Source organism: Plasmodium falciparum, assembly GCF_000002765.6.
Source record: "Plasmodium falciparum 3D7 genome assembly, chromosome: 12".
Taxonomy (NCBI): Eukaryota; Apicomplexa; class Aconoidasida; order Haemosporida; family Plasmodiidae; genus Plasmodium; species Plasmodium falciparum.
In genome coordinates this window covers 725,001-744,390 of record NC_037284.1, presented here as the reverse complement: position 1 = coordinate 744,390, position 19,390 = coordinate 725,001, and the positions used below count along the sequence as shown (strand labels likewise).

Below are 19,390 nucleotides of genomic sequence, written 5' to 3'. Positions count from 1 at the left end.
TCAAAAATTTTTAAATTATAAAATGTGTATCCATATAGTATTGTAAATAGTTATTATAAAAATCTTAACATATGTTAACACATATATATATATATATATATATATTTTAATTTATAAAAGAAATAATAAATAGAATTTTTATTTTAAAAGCATATATATATATAAAATTGAAAACTTTTCAGGTATATGCATTCTTTAATATTATAAAAATATTGAAATACATGTGTGTCAATATATATATATAATATATATATATATATATGTTTATTATGACATATAAGAAGAAAATTATCATTAAATATTTTTCATTTATTCAATCATATATTTTCTTTTTTCTTTTTATTTTTTTCACATATACGCACATTCATGCAAATTGAACATCTTAATTTCTACAAAGACTAAACATACAGAGAGATGCTTTAATATTTAAAAAAAAAAAATAATAAATAAATATACAACTCTAAAATATAAATAAAATTATAATATATATATATATATATATATATATATATATATTTTTTTTTTTCTACACATCTGGCCTCTTTTTATCAAATGACTTATACAATATTGTAATTATAATAATATAAATACTTTCGTATAATTGTTATCCTATAAAATAATTTGTCAAATGTATATATATGATATATACAATAAATATACTTATCATTATATTTATCTCATTTTAATTCTTAATAATAATGAAATATAAATACTATTAAATATATCTTATATTATTTTAATATATACATTATATATATATATATATATATATATATATATATATATAATATCCCTATGGTATAAAAATTATGTTCACAGAAAAAGGATGATTATTGGAATACGTGACATAAAAAATATTATCTTATTTCTTTATATATATATATATGAAGAAAATCCTTTTTTTTTTTTTTTTTTTTTTTTTTTTTTTTTTTTTAATTCTTTTTTTTTTTCCCAATAATATTAAAGTTTATTGCAACATGGTATTTTTAAGTTATTTTAAAAAATATCAGAATGTACAATATTAAATGAGTTCAACACGAAAAATAAAAAAAAAAAAAAAAATATATATATATATATATATATAGTATATATTTATTTTTTGCGCCTTGTTCATTTTCCACATTTTTACTTAACCGATTTAAAAAGGGGCATAAAAATATATTATTAATATAATATACATATATATTTTTTTTTTTTTGGGCTCGCAAATATTGTCACGTTTACTTTTTCTATATTTTTAAAAATGAAAAAAGAATTTGTAGAATACAATAAAAAATATTTCAGGAATATACAATTTGTGTATGATTTCTTGGATAAAATTGGAATGAAAAATAGTTTGAATGAATTAAAAAAAGAAAGTAAAATAGATTATATAAAAGATTATGATTTATATTTTTTAGATCGAAATAATCAAGATATTTCAGATGATGAAAATATAAGAGACGAAGAAGAAAAAGATGAAGCAGAAAATATAGATGAAGATTTTGAAGATATTGATAAAACATTTTTTATTTATACTATGAATAAAATGAACAATTCTATACTTTGTAAAGCTATTGATCTTTTTGATCGGGATATAAAAGAAAAATATGTTCTTTTGCAAAATGTTCAAAATGTAAAGAATATCAACCATAAGGGAAGAGATATAGATGAAAATCGTAATAATATTCTTTATGACGACAATGATGATGATAATATTAATAATAATAATAATAATAATAATGATGATGCCGTTAATACTTTCGATGGATATATGTATCGACCAGACCAAAATAATTCTCTTACCATACCTTTTATGAAGGAAAAAAAAGAAAATATATTTCTCAAAAATGATAATAAGGATGATGAAAGTTTAAAATTATACAACACAAACAATGTGACACACAAAGTAAGAATGAACTCATATAACTGGGATTCATATTTTACGCAAGATAAAGAAATTTATAAAAAGTTAAATGTATCCATTGTACATAATGATATATCAAATAATATAAATGAGCAGACCAATAAACCGTCAAATATTTTATGTATTCAGTATATTGATATATATCATAAACAAAATAATAAATATATAAACTCTGAAAATATTATATTTTTTCAAAGATTCTTTCCATTATTCCTTTTAGTTGGTTATGCAAATGGAAATATCATTTTGTTTTTAATACTTTACGAAAAGGAAAACAAAGAAAAGGAACAAAATGAAAAAAATGGAAAAAAAAATGAAAAAAATGAAATAAGTGAAAAAAATGAAAAAAATGAAAAAAATGAAAAAAATGAAAAAAATGAAAAAAATGAAAAAAACGAAATAAATAAAAAAGACGAATGTCATAATGATAATCATATATATTTATACCAACAATTAGAACACATATCCTTAGGGTCCCCCGTTATGCATATAGATATTAACTATCAAGATAATTTATTCATCGCTTCAACCATGAATGGTGATATATGTATTTGTCAAATTAATATGAAAGAAATTGAAGATATAAAAAATAAATTGATAGAAACAAATGATTTAAATCATGATACAAAAATAAAAAATGATAATCCATATATGTTTCTAAAAGATGTATTAAAATACCATATGAAATATTCAATCCAGTGCTTATTTAATGAAGATTATTCTTTATTTTGTTCTATAGCTAATGATAAAAATTTAATTATTTATGAAAAAATTGTAGCAAATAATAAAAGGAATGAAAAAATTGACGACATTTGTAGTAACAACATAAATAATAACATATATGATGATAAACCAAACTATACATATGAAAAAAAAAAAATTATAGGTTTACCTGATACACCAACCAATATGTTATGGGTTAAACATAATAACAAAGAGATAATCATAATATCTATGCTTAATAGTAATCATATAATTTTTTTGAATAGTTCAAATTATCTCATAGAAAATAAATTATACCTTTTCGATTTAAGTAAGGAAAACAATAATGAACATGAAGAATCAAAAAATGAAAAACACAACATTTTAGCATTACATTATCATAAAAAAAAAAATATATTAGTTATATGTACAGATACATCAAAAATATTTGTATATTCCTTTAAAGAAGAATCTATAATAAAAACAATTTATGGATGTGTATTAAATTCATTATCTTTTCCTACCATACAAATAAATATAAGTGGTAATTTTATTTATGTAACTTCAGAGGATAAGGTACACGGTACATACATTTTAATTTTTGATATAAAAAGTGGTAATATTATTAATACTATAAATAATGGATTTAAAATTAGATGCTTTCAACTTTTAAAAAATTATATATGTCCCTCAACGTTTAACGTAAATTCAAATAATATTGATACAAATAAAAAAACATTACTTATATTAGGCTCATTTGATAAAAAGCTCCATTTTTATTCTAACTAAAAAATGGGCACCACCACAAGAATTTTCTGAAACGGATTCTTTATAATATATATATATATATATATATATATATATATATATATTTATATGTGTGTGTGATATATCATGTAATATAGTTTTGATATATAAAATATATTTATTAATTTTTTTTTTTTTTTTTTCCCTTATAAATTTATATTAATATCCTTGAAGGATATATTCCGTGCACATATAAATATATACATATATTTCTTATTTTATATGATTTATCCTTTTTTATATTATTCCCTAATATTTGTTGTACTTGTTATATTTTTTTTAGAGTAATATTGAACAACCTACAAATAACTTTTTTTTTTTTTTTTTTTTTTTTTTTATAGATATATTTCATATAACACTTAATTATAAATAAAAAATAAGTTTTAAGAAAAAAAAAAATATTCTTTGATATACAAGGTAATGTTGGTGTATATACATTAATAGGAGTATAAATTAGAAAAAATTATAAAATAAATATAAAATTATTAAAGTATATTATAAATATATATATAGAGATTTATTTATTTATTTATTCAGATTATAGCTTATTCTGCTATATTTTACTTCAAGAAATCACAAAATCATAGTTTTCATATAATAAAAACGTAACAGTTATATATATATATATATATTTTTTTTTTTTTTTTTTTTTTTTTATCTTTAATTTTTCATCGTGTATTTACCATTAAACATATACATTAATTTATATGAACATATACAATGTTATTATATCTTTATAAAATATGGTATCTAATTTTATTATGGTTATATACACATAATCAATATAAATGTGATCTAAGACTAAAACCACCAGAATGTGATGTTTCAATAGATACCTCCATATGTATTAATAATGGACAAAAAATATTATTACCATCGGCAAAACCATATGGTTAAAATGTTATGATTATTACAATTGTTTTAAATTTCGTTCCTATGGCTGTCTTATCCATACAGAGTATATAATATTTATATGTATATTGCATATTATGCATTCTTTCTATATAGGTATTTCTACACATATAACTTTTGATAGTTTAATGCCTGTTGATTCTACTGGTAATAGGAATCATGCCCATGGAAAATTTTTTGCTTCATCTGGATTTGGAGGAATTGGGAACTCTGCATTGTTCAGGCAAAATTATATATATATACCACATTCTGATGAATATTTCAAGAGTGTTGATTTTTCATATACCTTTTTTATATATCTATTACAAGATGAAATATCTAGGTATAAGAAAATGAAATCAGAGCATTAATATATACAAATATGTACATATATTTATATATATATATATATATATATATATCCTCAACATTTCAAAGGAAAAATAATATGGAAGAAAAATTCTGTCCTGTTATACATAAGGTAATCTGCTTTATTAATTATTTTTTTCTTTTTTAATATTCTAATATATCAATTATTCATTTGTATAATTTTCGTGAAGGGAATTATAAAGGACAAAATACAAGAATCCTCTCCAGCTATTTTAATAAATACGAAAGTGAAATTAAATAAATATAAATAGATATAAATAAATATAAATATATATTTATATATATATATATATTTTTTTTAAAAAAGGGAACAAATCCATACACATACACACAATTGACAAACACTTATATATTTCTTTTATGTGTATCCATTTTATAAGTGAATAAAAAATAATAATAAAAAAAAAAAATTCTTTTTTCTTTTCATGACAGAATGGAAGAATCAAAATTGTCTTAAGCACTTCATCAAGTACAAATTCTGGTAATATTAATAGCAACAATTATATAAAAATTAAATAGAAAAATGATATGATCCTTATATAAATCATTGAAATATATAATTTTTAATATGTATATATAATATATAGCCGGTGAGGAATTTTTGAGTAATTTTAAATTAAGACATCATCAATGGTATCATATGACAGGTACGTTATATTACATATAAATATAATTAAAATGTATATACGCATAAATATACATTCATATATATATAATATATATAATTTTATTGTTATAAGTCGTTAGACATATAAACCATGTAAGATTATTTGTTGATGGAATCTTAGATTCAAGTTTTTTGACCGAAGGTAATAAAAATATTAAAAAGATGAAAAATATTTCATATATGTGTTATATTTACACAATATTTATTATTTGTACATATTTAACATATTTTTTATATAATCAAAAATGAAGAAAATTATATATATATATATATATATATATTTTTTTTTTTTTTAAGGTATTACAAAAACGAATGATTCCCCCATATATATTGGTGGAGCGCCCTATTCTGTAGATTCTTGTGATTTCCCTTTTTTATTAGATGAATTAAAGATATATAATTTAAGTATAGGTACTGATCAAATACAAAGTGAAGCCTCAGCTTCCTTAAGTGGTATTGAACCTTCTTTTATATATTTTGGATGTTTCCATTGTGATATGAATACAGCTATATTATCATGTCCTAATAATTATCATTTATGTAATAAAATGGAATTATATATTGGAGTATATAATGTTCTAAGAAAATTTTCCTTAGATGTTAACAATATCATATTACCATATTCATCAGAGAGTAATCTAGGAATAGGTATATGCTGTACAGACATATAAGATGGATAGACAAATCGTTCATCAAAAAAAAAAAAAAAATAAATAATAATAAAAAATACAATAATATAATATGATATTAATTATTACACAAAGGATTATATAATAAAAATATAAATTTTTTTTAGTATTATAGAACAGAAAAAAGAAAAAATGAAAAATAAAAAAATAAAAAAATAAATAAATAAAAAAATAAAAAAATAAAAAAATAAAAACTATTTTTTGTTATGAAAATATATATATATATATATATATATATATATTTATTTATTTATTATTATTTTTTTTAATTGCATTATTTTTTTCGTAAACCATTTTGTTTTTCTATTTATAAATTATTTATACACATTTGTTAATACATTAATATATATATATATATTTTTTTTTTTATTATACATTGAATATCTCCATTTAAATTTCTTAAAAATAAGTAATAAAGAATATTAATAAAAACCTTTACTTTAACAAAAAAAAAAAAAAAAAAAAAAAAAAAAAGACATAGGAAGAGAATATTCCTCTTTTATCATATTAACAATGAGTAAAAATAAAAAGTCTATTATTACAACATTTACTACAAAATTACAAGAAAAGGTAAAGGAAGAAAAGAAAAATAATAACAAGATAAACAATGATGTTATGAAATTAATAAATAAAGAATTAATAATTGATTACACTACTAATCAAAAGGTAAATGCCAAACTAATGTTAAACAAATATTTGAATGTTATTAATTATTTAATGAAAGAAAATATAAATTTAAAAAAAAAAATTGAAAATATAAAAGTCGAGTATATGCAAAAAAATGATATGATAGATCATTATGAAAAAGAGTTAAAAGAAAAAAATGAAATTATTATTAAATTAAAAAAAAACATGTCACCTGATACCTTAGAAGAATGTGAGAGGACATATGAGGATAATAATTATCTCATGGAACATAATGATATGACTATGGATAATATAGAAAAAAGTAAATATATATTATCCATAAAAGGAGATACAGAAAATAATATAAGTAATAATAAAATTACTCCATATAATATAAATCATACCGCTTTTAACAAAAAGGATGAACAAATTAATAATGAGGATAACATATTTTTAAATTATCAAAATAATACATTTAATAATAAATATATACAACAAAATGATCAGCATTATATGAAAAATGTTTGTATGGTATCGGATAATGTTAAAGCTAAAAATACATCATCATTTAATCAAATTATCACCCCTACTATTAGTAATGATTATAAAAATTATTGGAGCAATAAAAATATTAATGTAGAAATGAATCATGAATATATATATAATAATAATTATAATATAAATACATCCAATCTATCAAATAATTGTAAAAAAAATAACAGTAAGGAAAATATAAATTTCATAAAAAAGGACTCACAATATTTATTATATAAAAATGATAATTTACCTAATGATGATAAATATATTGATGAATTGGATAATCTAATAAACAATACAAATAGTGTCCATACTATGATAACATCACATCTAAATAAATGCGACATACAATGTAACAATAAAAATGAAGAAAATATTATTATATATGATTATTCTAAGGAGACCAATATTTTATCAAGTGATGGGGAACAAGAAAGTGATATCTCTAAAAATTGTGATACACAAGATCCAAAACATAATAGGAATAATGATTACACTATAAAAACAACACAAATAATTAATAATAAAATAAATAAGAATAACAATAATAATAATGTTCATAATAATATATACAATGGAATGAATAAAAGTAAAGAACATATTAATAAAATCAGTTTTATGGAAGTTGATAAATGTATCATAAATAAAAAAATTGATAACGACGTAAAAATAATTACACATGAACATGATATAATAAGAGATGACAAAAATTATGATACATCATCAGAACAAAATTTTAAATTATTAGAAAAAAGTACGGAAAATGAAGAAGACGATGATAATTATGAAGATCTGGAAAATATTATGTCTACAATATTAAAGCTTCGAAAAAATGCATAAAAAAAAAAAAAAAAAAAAAAAAATTATATACATATATATATATATATATATATATATATATATATATATAATATTTATCATAATTACAATAAATTTGTTTTTCTTCCTTTTTAATTATCATTAATAAAAGTATAGATCTCATTATATACTATATTATATTAAAAGCATCTTAAATTTTTTACAACAACAAAAAAAAAAAAATATATATATATATATATATATATATACATATATAAATTAACATGTATAATATATATATATTATATATCTATTATTATATCATCATCATATATAATAATTTCATATTTAAAAAAATAAATTAAATTTATATATATATATATATATATATATATATATATTCTTTTTAATCAATATAAATATTACATTTTACATAAAAAAAAAAAAATAATAATATAAAAAAAAATAAATTACTTATATAAAATAATAATAAATTATTGTAAACAAATCATAACATTTTGTATTATATGTTAATTTGTTTTCCTTAGGTGACATGATAAATAACAAAAAATACATATAAACACAAAATAATTTATTACATATATAAGTAATAAATATATTATAGTCTTTCGTATAAAAAAAATATATATATATATATATATAATATATATATAAATAAATAAAAGCCACAAAAGGAGAAGAAACATTCTTATTTTATTATATTATAAAAATGACTAAATTCTATATTTCTTATATTTTAATTATAAAATTTTTTATTTTAAATTTAATCTATAATAAAATTTATACTATAAAAAATAATTTTTCTGTTTTTTTTTTTTTTTTAAATTTATTCATAGATTAATTTTAATTAATATTTTCCTTTATTTAATTTTAATTTAACATATCAATATAAATAAATTTTTTTTTCAAATATATTCTTGATCAATTTATTTTCAATCTGTAAAAAATTTATTTTTATATTTTATTCAAATTTATCCTACAATAATTTTTTTTTTTATTTTCCATATATATATATATATATATATGTATGTATGAATGTATATAAATATTTTTATTTAAAAAAAATATAATAATATACTGAAATGTGAATTTATTTTAAAATATTTAATATATACATATTATTATTTTCATCATCGTTGCAGTTTTTTTTTTTTTTTTTTATTGTTTATATTATTATTTCTTTGTAGTATATTTTGCTCTTATTTTATACACATGTTTATATATTGTTTTGAATATTATATTAACATTATCATATATATATGTATATATTTATATAAATTATAATAGTATTATTTTTTTTTATTGAACTACCTAGACTATTATAGATTTAAAAATATATATATATATATATATTTTTGTCCTTTTTAATATTTATTAATAGTTACATTTCTTTTGTATGATAACAATGGAATGTATAACAAAGAAGATAAAAACCATATTTCAAAATTCTATTCAAAAATGTTTCCCTTCTATTAGTGAAGATGCTATTGTTACTTATGCCAATCTTAAATTTGGACATTATCAATGTAATATTATATATATATATATATATATATATATGTATGTATGTATGTATGTATGTATGTATGTATTTATTTTATTTTTTTTACCTGACCTGTTCATACATAATTATCATAGCTAGCGAAAAAAATTTTATTAAAATGAGAAGCATATGAATATAATATAAAATAATATAATAAATAAAATATTTATTCGGTTATAATTATATGTAAATGTTATTCTCCATGTGTATATGCAATATATCATATATATATATATATATATATATATATATATATATGTTTATGTTTATGTTTATGTTTATGTTTATGTTTATGTTTATGTTTATGTTTTGTTTTTTTCCGTAGGCAATAACGCTATAAATATTTATAAAAAATATGGAAAGGAATTAAACTATGAAAATGCCCAGAAAATATCAGAATTTATAATTTCCAATATAAACGAAACAATATTTGAGGAAATAAAATCGTCACCCCAAGGTTTTATAACAGTGAAGTTATCAAAGGACTATATTGAGACATCATTAAAAAAATTGTTTAATGGGGAAAAAATAGATATAAGTATAAATATAAATGATATAAAGGAATCTAATGAGAATTATGGTAATGTACTGGTTGATTTTTCTTCACCAAATATAGCTAAAGAGATGCATGTTGGTCATTTACGCTCAACTATAATAGGTGACAGTATATGTAGAGTATTTGAATTTTTAAAAATTAATACCCATCGAGTTAATCATGTAGGTGATTGGGGTACTCAATTTGGTATGATTATAAATTATATAAAAACACATTATCCGAATTTTAAAGAAGAAATGCCAGATTTAAGTAATTTAACAAGTTTATATCAAGAATCTAAAAAAATGTATGATGCAGATAAAGAATTTGAAAAATCATCTAAAGAAAATGCAATTAAATTACAAAATAATGATGAAGATTGTAAATTCGTATGGAACAAATTATGTGAAAGTAGTAAAAAAGAGTTTGATAAGTTATATAATATATTAGATATAAAATTAGAGTATGTTGGTGAATCATTCTATGTACCTATGTTATCGACTGTTCTGGATTTGTTAAAGGAAAGTAAATTATTAACAAATATAGGAGATGCCATATGTTATCAATCAGAAAATTTCAAAGTACCATTATTTTTACAAAAATCGAACGGGGGATATGGTTATGATTCTACAGATGTAGCTGCATTATATTATAGATTAACACAATTAAATTGTAATTGTGTTATATATGTTACTGATATTGGTCAACTAACACATTTTGAAACAATATTTGATTTGATTAAAAAAACGAACTGGGGAGATAAAAATGCAAAATTAATGCATGTAGGATTTGGTTTCGTTCTAAATGAAGATAATAAAAAATTCAAAACACGAAGTGGAACAACTGTTAAATTGATAAATTTAATTAAAGAAGGAACAGAAAGAGCAAAGCGCGACTTGCTGCAGAGAATTGAAACAAAAAGTGAAGAAGAAAAGAGCTACTTCGAAAGTAAAAAAAAAAAAAAAAAAAAAAAAAAAAAGATACAAGTGTATATATTTTGATGTTATATGTGAGTAAATATATATATATATATATATATATATATATATATATTTTTATATTTGTGTTTTAGATGTGGATATAGACCAATTAAGTGAATCCTTATGTGTTAGTGCCATAAAATACTTCGACCTAAAACAGCACAGAAACTCAGACTATAAATTTTCATATGATAATATGTTAAACGTAAAAGGTATCTTATAAAAATGGGATATTTTTAAATATGAAATGTGTTTAAAAAAAAGAAAAATTCTATATTATAAATATCATAAGCATATATATATATATATATATATATATATATATATTTATATATATTTACATTTATATTTATTTATTATTTTTTCAGGAAATACGGGTATATATATCATATATGGTTATTCAAGAATATGTTCAATTTTTAGAAAATCTACCATAAATGTGGAAGATATATCAAAAGGTAATAAAACATATAAATACATGATATATATACACATAAATTTATGTATTTTAAAATTATATAAAAATATAATTTATATATAAAAAGTTGAGTACATAATAATATATATATAATATATATATATATATATATGTATATTTTATTTCCTTTTATTTTAGATGAGTTAAGTTTAACTAGCATTTACGAAATAAATTTAGGATTACATATTTTGAAATTCCCAGATATCTTTTACTATATATTAAAAAATATGCTAGTTCATAAGTAAGGAAAAAAAAAAAAAAAAAAAAAACAACAAATTTTATAAAGATGAACATTCTTACATAAATTATTTCATTCTTTCAATTTTTCATTTTTTTATCTCTTTATTTTATTATTTTTTTTTTTTTTTATAGACTTGCAGAATATATGTACGATTTAACCACGACCTTTACAGCTTTTTATGAAAACTGTAAAGTTTTGAATAATGAAAATGAAAAGTCGCGATTACTTTTATGTTCAATAACTAAATCGTTATTAAAGGTATAACAAAAATAAGGAAATACAAGAATAAAAATTTATACATATATATATTATATATATATATATATATATATATATATTTTTTTTTTTTTTTTTTTTCAGTTATGTATGGAACTTTTAGGTATGAAGCCAATTGAAAAATTATAAAGATAATAAAATAATATATAAAAAAAAAATATGCTTATATTGAGAATAAGAAAAGTTTGTAATATATATATATATATATTTTACTTGAAAAAAAAAAGAATATCATATGTATTATTATTAAAAGATAATATTATTTATTTATATATTTGTTTGTTTTTTAAATATATTTTTAAATACAAGAACTGACACACATACATACTACATTTTAGAAACAATATTATGAAATTTTAATATTTTAATATTTTAATATTTTTTATATTTTTATTTTTTTTTATTATAATTTTTAATTCATTTTATTTTCATATATTTTATAAATAGATTTTTTTTTAATCCTATAAATATATATATATATATATATATATATGTGATCAACACTTTTTTTTTTTCCTTTTTTTTTTTCCTTTTTTTTTTTTTTTTAATTTATTTATTTGTATTTATAAATATTCTTAAAAATGAAATACATTTTATTTATATAAAAAAAAATTTAATTCATTTTATACGTTTTTATAATAAAATATATATAGATCTTAATTTGTAGAATGAAAAATGAAAATATTATATATTTATATATAAAACGAAAACATTGAAAATATAAAAATATAACATGGCGATTATTTTATTATTATTATTAAATAAATATGTATTATATATATATATATTTTTTTTTTTTTTTTAATAAATATTTTTATCTGTAATATAGATTATTTATATAATTTTTTTGAGGTAATTTTAAATTTAGAAAAAAAAAAAAAAAAAAAAAAAGTTACATGGTGGTACTCAAATAAAATATTCTATATACATATAAAAATATTCATTTTGGTAAATTTATAATTTTATATATTATTATTATATTTAATATGAATATATTTTTTTACATATTAATAAATAATATTATACTACTTATGATAAAATATAAACCATTATTTTATAAAAATATTATATATATATATGCTGCATTTAAAAAAAAATATTTAGTATTTTTCAATATTTTAAGAATATAATAAAAAAAACCTAATTTTATATGCTTACATATTATATAAATATCTAAATAAATATATTTTATTAGAATGCGCATAAAAAAAAAAAAATAATAATATTATATATATATATAAATATATTTATAGTTATATAGATATATAAATAAATGTAAGAATATAATATTATTTTTTTTTTTTTTTTTTTGAAATAATTATTTTAAATATTCATATTATTATATATATGAATATATAAATACAAATTGAATTTTTTTTTTTTTCTTTTTAACAATTTAATATAATAATATTTCATATGTATTATTTTTTAATTGTATATAATATTTTTTTTAATCTATAATATCGTATAAATTTTTTTTAAATATTTATAATATATAAAACCTTAATTTTTTTCGGTATATTATAAAAAAAAATATATATATTATATTTATATATATATATAATATTAATGATAAAAAAAATATATTTAATATTTTTTAGATTTATTTCTATAGGTTTATTATATAATAAAATATAATATTTTATTATACATATTAAATTTAATATATTATTATAAAATAATAAAATACAAAATTATAAATTATATATTAAAATATAATAATATATATATATAGTTATTTTTTAATAATATTTTTAATAAATTATTTTATTATATACATAATATATATATGTAATTTTTTATTTTATAATATATATAGTGAATCTTTTTTTTACTTTTTTTTTTTTTTTTTTTTTTTTTTTATGGGTGGTTTTTATTTATATTATTTCTATAGTTATTAATAAAAATTGTTATAAAAAAAAAAAGAAAGAATGCAAGTGTATAAATTTTTTTAAAATATATTATATAAATAATATATATATATATTTTATTTTTTTATTTATATTTTCATTTTGTTATATATATTTTTTTTTTAATATTATAAATGATATATAATTATGTAGAAAAATATTTTTAGACTTTGATTTTATTTTATAATTTATTATTTTTTTGGTTTGTTATATAATATTTATGTAATATATATATATATATATATATATATATATATATATAACAAATTATTGTTGTTAATATATAACAAAATAATTAATATTTATAATAAAAACCAAATATTATGTAAATTTTGTAACAATCTAATATATATATATATATATATATATATTATATAGTGTATTTTTTTTAAAAGATATAAAAAGAAAATAATTCTTGTTGTTTAAGTTATATGAAACATATATATATATATTTTATTATATACAATAAAATATATATGTATTAATATATATATATATATATATATATATATATATATATATGTATTTATAAAATTATTGAATAGAAAATAATTAATGATGGAGCATGGTAATGGGAGTGACAAGATATTCGACTTAAATTCTATAAGTCGAGAGAAGTTAGAGTTGGTTGAAGTATTTTATGATAAGATGAAAGATACAACAAATGCAAATGCATTATATTTATATGCCTTACAAATATTTAAAATATGTAATATACATAATGAATTACCAAGACTTGTTGTTTTTGGGCAACAATCTATGGGGAAAACAACTTTATTAGATTTTATTATGGGTGGTCCTATGGGATATACGAGTACTGATACAGGAACAAAACAACCCATCGTCATAATATTAAAACCTAGTGATACTAATAAAATTGAATGCTATTTAAATAAAAAGAAAGTAAATATAGATGACTTACATGAAAAAATGAAAGCAATTATGTTAAATTTAAATGAATCTATTATATTAAAAGAATTAGAAGTCGAAATTTCTATACCGGGTGGTATCTATGCAACTTTTGTTGATTTGCCTGGAATTAAGGATGATTCTAAAGCAGGTTCAGAATTAACGAGAAAAATTGTTAGAAATTATGTTCAGAACTTTCCTAATGATATATATATATTAGTAAAAAAGGCTTCTGATGATCCAGCCAACTGGCCTTATAATTTGAGAGAATTTATATTGAAGCCCCGTCCGCTCGGTAAGGAAAAAAAAAAAAAAATATAATAAATAAAATAAATAAAAAAAAAAAAAAAATATAATAAATAAAATAAATAAAAAAAAAAAAAAAATATAATAAATAAAATAAATAAAAAAAAAAAAAAAAAAAAAATATAATAAATAAAATAAATAAAAAAAAAAAAAAATATAATAAATAAAATAAATAAAAAATGAAATAAATAAATAAAAATATATATATATATATATATATATATATTTATATATATGGGAATATATTTATCCATTTATGTGTGGTGTTTTTCCTTTTATTTATTTATTTTTTTTTTTTTTGTATATATGATCATGTTCCTATTTATTTATATGGACATAATTTTTATTCCGTTTTATCCTTTTAGGGCTGGGCCTGCAACCCAAACAGTGCATCGTAGTGGGAACGAGGGCACTAGAATTTCTAAACAACGAACTTACGAATATTAAGACCCTGTCGGAGTTACACGAACGAGTTAAGAAGAGAAGTATCACAGATAATAATGATAATGTACTTCCCTTATATTTATTAGAATTATTTTCTATTCCGATAGAACAGAAAGAAAAGAACGATTTTTTAACAAATCGTATATCGATGTATTCTAAAATATTGAATGGTAGAAAGAATGTACTAGATTTATTATTAAATAAATTTGAGAATGATTGTAATGATTCCATAAAAAAAGAGTTGATCGATTGTTTTGATGTAGAAAAATTTAAACAGGAAGTGAATAGTAAATTTATGAATATCTTAATACAACAATTACGTAAAGTTGAAGTTAAGTTAGAAAAGAAAAAAGCGAAGATGGACTTTTATAATAAGAAATTAGAAGAATTATATAATAAAGGAAATATATTAAGTGTAAGAGAACAAGTTAAATTATATATCCGTGAATTAGTTAATATTGTTTCTAATTTATTAACAGGAAATTATCCTATATTGAATTTACCAAAAAATGGAGAAAATTTCTTAAAAAAATATGGTGGAACCTTAATGGATAATTTAAAAGATGGTAATGAATTAGCTGTTGAATTATTTGAAAAACAAGGATTATATGATGAAAATTTTTTAAATTATTTAAATGAATATTTATCTAGATATAGTAATGATATGGATTTAAGTAAATCTGCATCATCGGAATTTAATTATAATATGAATGATGGTTTAAATAATTTAAATAATAATAGTATTGATGATAATAATAGTAATAATAGAACCGATTCTTATGAAAATCATATGGATTTAGATAAAATCAAAATAGAAAATAAACCTTTACTAGTAGAAGGTGTTCCTGTGAGATTTATGTTAGCAAAAGAAGAAAGTAATATGTTTGGTGTTGTACAAAATGCACAATCTGATGCGAAAGGTAAGAATATTCTTGTGAATTTTTATTTTAGAAATAATAATACTGATGAACAAGTACAAGTGAAATCGGTTGAAAAGGACAGATTAACCGTTATTAAAGCGGTGGAAACATTAAATGGAGATCCATCCTTTTTAAACGGATTACAAGTGTGGTATAAAATGGTAAGAGATGATGGCTGGGTAGGTTTTGATAAAGCTGAAATTATAAAAGTATTTAATAATAATAGTAAAATTAAAGATGTACTTATACGTAACCTATCAAAAAATGATGAAATTATATCAGTAAAAATTATTGACCTTTATATGGATTATGTAAATAATCATAATCATGGTCATAATCATAATAATAATCATAACAATATTAATATAAATGATGATGACGAAAATAAAAATGATGAAAATAATAATAATGATGATGATATCTTAAAAAGAATTGCTGGACCACATACTGATTTAAAAATATTAAACCAGTTAGCTATAACATATATATGTAAATGGTTAAAATATAATATATCCAAATTAGAACCTGAAAAAGAATTTTCAGATGAAGTCCTTTTACAAATGATGAGAAGTATTCATAATATAGTAGATCAAAGTGATTGGAAACCGTTAATTGTTGATCTATTACAAGCTAATATAAGTGGTAATATTTTACATCTCACCAAATTAGCTAGCTGCTCAGCTGCAGTAGCATTAAAAAGAGTATTCAAAGCTGGATTAGGTGAAATTAATAGAAAAATTAAAAATAATTATATAGATGAAAATATCTATTTATTAAGTACGAATCAAAAATTCATAGAAGAATTAAATCAAGCATTACATAATTTCTGTAAAGAAAGAGCTATTGTATGTGCAGGTGAAATGAAAGATATCGTTTTCGAGCAAACATATGCAGTACATTTTGAAATTATTGAAGAAATTTTTGATGGATGTAAATTATTTGAAGATAATTTCTTAACTCCAAATGGAGTTAAACCAACTATGTCATTAATAAATAAAAATGTAAAACAAAATCTAGCATATAGAAATCATCAATTATCGTTAACAGATGTAAAGATAAATAAAAAATCAAGATCAAAAGAATTAATTCAAGAAGAAGTCAAATTACAATTCTGGGCAATCAAAATGTTAATATCTGTTCCCCTTGCTACAAAAATATATGCTCATTTCTTGAATAATATATTACCTAAAAATAAACACTTGGCTAATGTTTTGGATTATTCGATAGACTGTGAGAGTTATCTGGAGAAGTATATACAGAGCAAGTTGTTAAACAAGGAAGTAAACGGTGAGGAACACACACACATATATATATATATGTGTATGTATTTATATATATATATATATATATATATATATATATATATATATATATATTTATTTATTTATTTATTTATATATTTACATATATTTCTTATGTTTCATATATATATTTACTTTATAGGAGTACTTGTACCAATAGATGACAAAGAATTAATGACCCATTACAGTATAATAGATAACAGAGATAATATATTGAGAAAGATAGAAAATCAAAAAAGACTTAACCAATATTTTACAATTGTGGCTAATTCTATTAAACTTTTGAAAAATAATGTAAGCACTCATAATTTGTTATATTATAATATATTATATATATATATATATATATATGTATGTATATTTTATGCCATATCTTATTTTTTTTATTTTATATTTTTAGCTATCCAAGGAAAGTACATTGGATTTTGTTACCAAACTAGATTTCAGTCAAGATAAAAAAAATTGGCATAGAACAGGTAGGAAATGAAAAATTTTCTTAATTTTAAAAACAAGCAGATATAAATGAAATATTATATATATAAATAAATAAATAAATAAATATGTATGAATGTATGTATGTATGTATGTATGTATATATCTATTTATATATATATTTTTTTTTTTTTTTTTTTTTTTTTTTTTTTTGTAGATTCTTATGAAGAAGAAGATTGATGAGCTCATACTAATTATGCCCCAATTCTTATAATTTATTTATTATTTTTTTTTTTTTTTTTTTTTCTGTTATTATTCATTATTACATTGATTTTCCGCACATTTTAAGATAATTATAAAAATGTAACAATTTATATTATTATTATATATATATGTATATATATTTATATATTATTTATTTATTTATTTATTTATTTTTTTTTTTTTTTGGTTATATTAATTTGTTAGATGTATTTTGTCATATATATAAACATATATCGATGAATACATTTGTTTCTTTTTATATGTATATATTCACACATATAAAATATAATTAACCGTCTAAATTTTACATATTATTTTTAAAACATTTAAAAGTGTGATATTTTTTTATAAAATATAAATTATCATAAATAATAATCATACAAACATAAATATATAATATATATATGAAATATATATATTTATTTATTTATTATAGAAAAGAAATATTCTCCTCTTTTAAATTAAAAAAAAAAAAAAAAAAAATGTTCCTGTAAAAATATAAATATATATATATATATATTACATATATTACAATTTTCATTTTTTTTTTTTTTTTTTTTAATTAAACACATATATATAATAAAGTGTATTATTTATTAATATGCAGGGTGAAAAAAAAAAAAAAAAAAAAAAAAAAAAAAAAAACGACATATTGAAGAAAATAAAAACAATTCATATAATTTATTATGATATATACATATACAACATTTATAAATATTTCCTTTTCAAAAATATATATAATTTTTGTTATATATTAAAAAAAAGAAAGAATTGTTTATTATATTATAATAAAGTATTCTCTATATTAAAATTATA

General features: G+C 18.0%; 5 protein-coding genes across 5 annotated transcripts; all 5 read left to right on the top strand.

The window, feature by feature from the left end:
* Window positions 1–1,243: 1,243 nt before the first annotated feature.
* Window positions 1,244–3,397, top strand: PF3D7_1218900 (WD repeat-containing protein, putative; the record flags this gene model as incomplete). The annotated part of the gene is made up of 1 exon (XM_001350556.1): window positions 1,244–3,397. The coding sequence occupies one exon, from the start codon at window positions 1,244–1,246 to the stop codon at window positions 3,395–3,397; it is 2,154 nt and encodes a 717-aa protein (XP_001350592.1).
* A 738-nt stretch (window positions 3,398–4,135) lies between these two features.
* PF3D7_1218800 (secreted ookinete protein, putative) lies at window positions 4,136–6,034 on the top strand (the record flags this gene model as incomplete). Its single annotated transcript, XM_001350555.2, has 8 exons — window positions 4,136–4,307; window positions 4,424–4,649; window positions 4,745–4,787; window positions 4,867–4,923; window positions 5,129–5,177; window positions 5,284–5,343; window positions 5,437–5,505; window positions 5,661–6,034. The coding sequence occupies 8 exons, from the start codon at window positions 4,136–4,138 to the stop codon at window positions 6,032–6,034; spliced, it is 1,050 nt and encodes a 349-aa protein (XP_001350591.2).
* Window positions 6,035–6,565: 531 nt separating this feature from the next.
* On the top strand, window positions 6,566–8,056 carry PF3D7_1218700 (conserved Plasmodium protein, unknown function; the record flags this gene model as incomplete). The annotated part of the gene is made up of 1 exon (XM_001350553.1): window positions 6,566–8,056. One exon carries the CDS (start codon window positions 6,566–6,568, stop codon window positions 8,054–8,056), a length of 1,491 nt encoding a protein of 496 aa, XP_001350589.1.
* A 1,375-nt stretch (window positions 8,057–9,431) lies between these two features.
* Window positions 9,432–12,217, top strand: PF3D7_1218600 (arginine--tRNA ligase; the record flags this gene model as incomplete). The annotated part of the gene is made up of 7 exons (XM_001350552.1): window positions 9,432–9,561; window positions 9,904–11,061; window positions 11,186–11,305; window positions 11,462–11,551; window positions 11,710–11,812; window positions 11,944–12,070; window positions 12,173–12,217. 7 exons carry the CDS (start codon window positions 9,432–9,434, stop codon window positions 12,215–12,217), a joined length of 1,773 nt encoding a protein of 590 aa, XP_001350588.1.
* A 2,336-nt stretch (window positions 12,218–14,553) lies between these two features.
* PF3D7_1218500 (dynamin-like protein, putative) lies at window positions 14,554–18,550 on the top strand (the record flags this gene model as incomplete). The annotated part of the gene is made up of 5 exons (XM_001350551.1): window positions 14,554–15,202; window positions 15,579–17,864; window positions 18,021–18,172; window positions 18,279–18,354; window positions 18,528–18,550. 5 exons carry the CDS (start codon window positions 14,554–14,556, stop codon window positions 18,548–18,550), a joined length of 3,186 nt encoding a protein of 1,061 aa, XP_001350587.1.
* Between the last annotated feature and the right edge of the window lie 840 nt (window positions 18,551–19,390).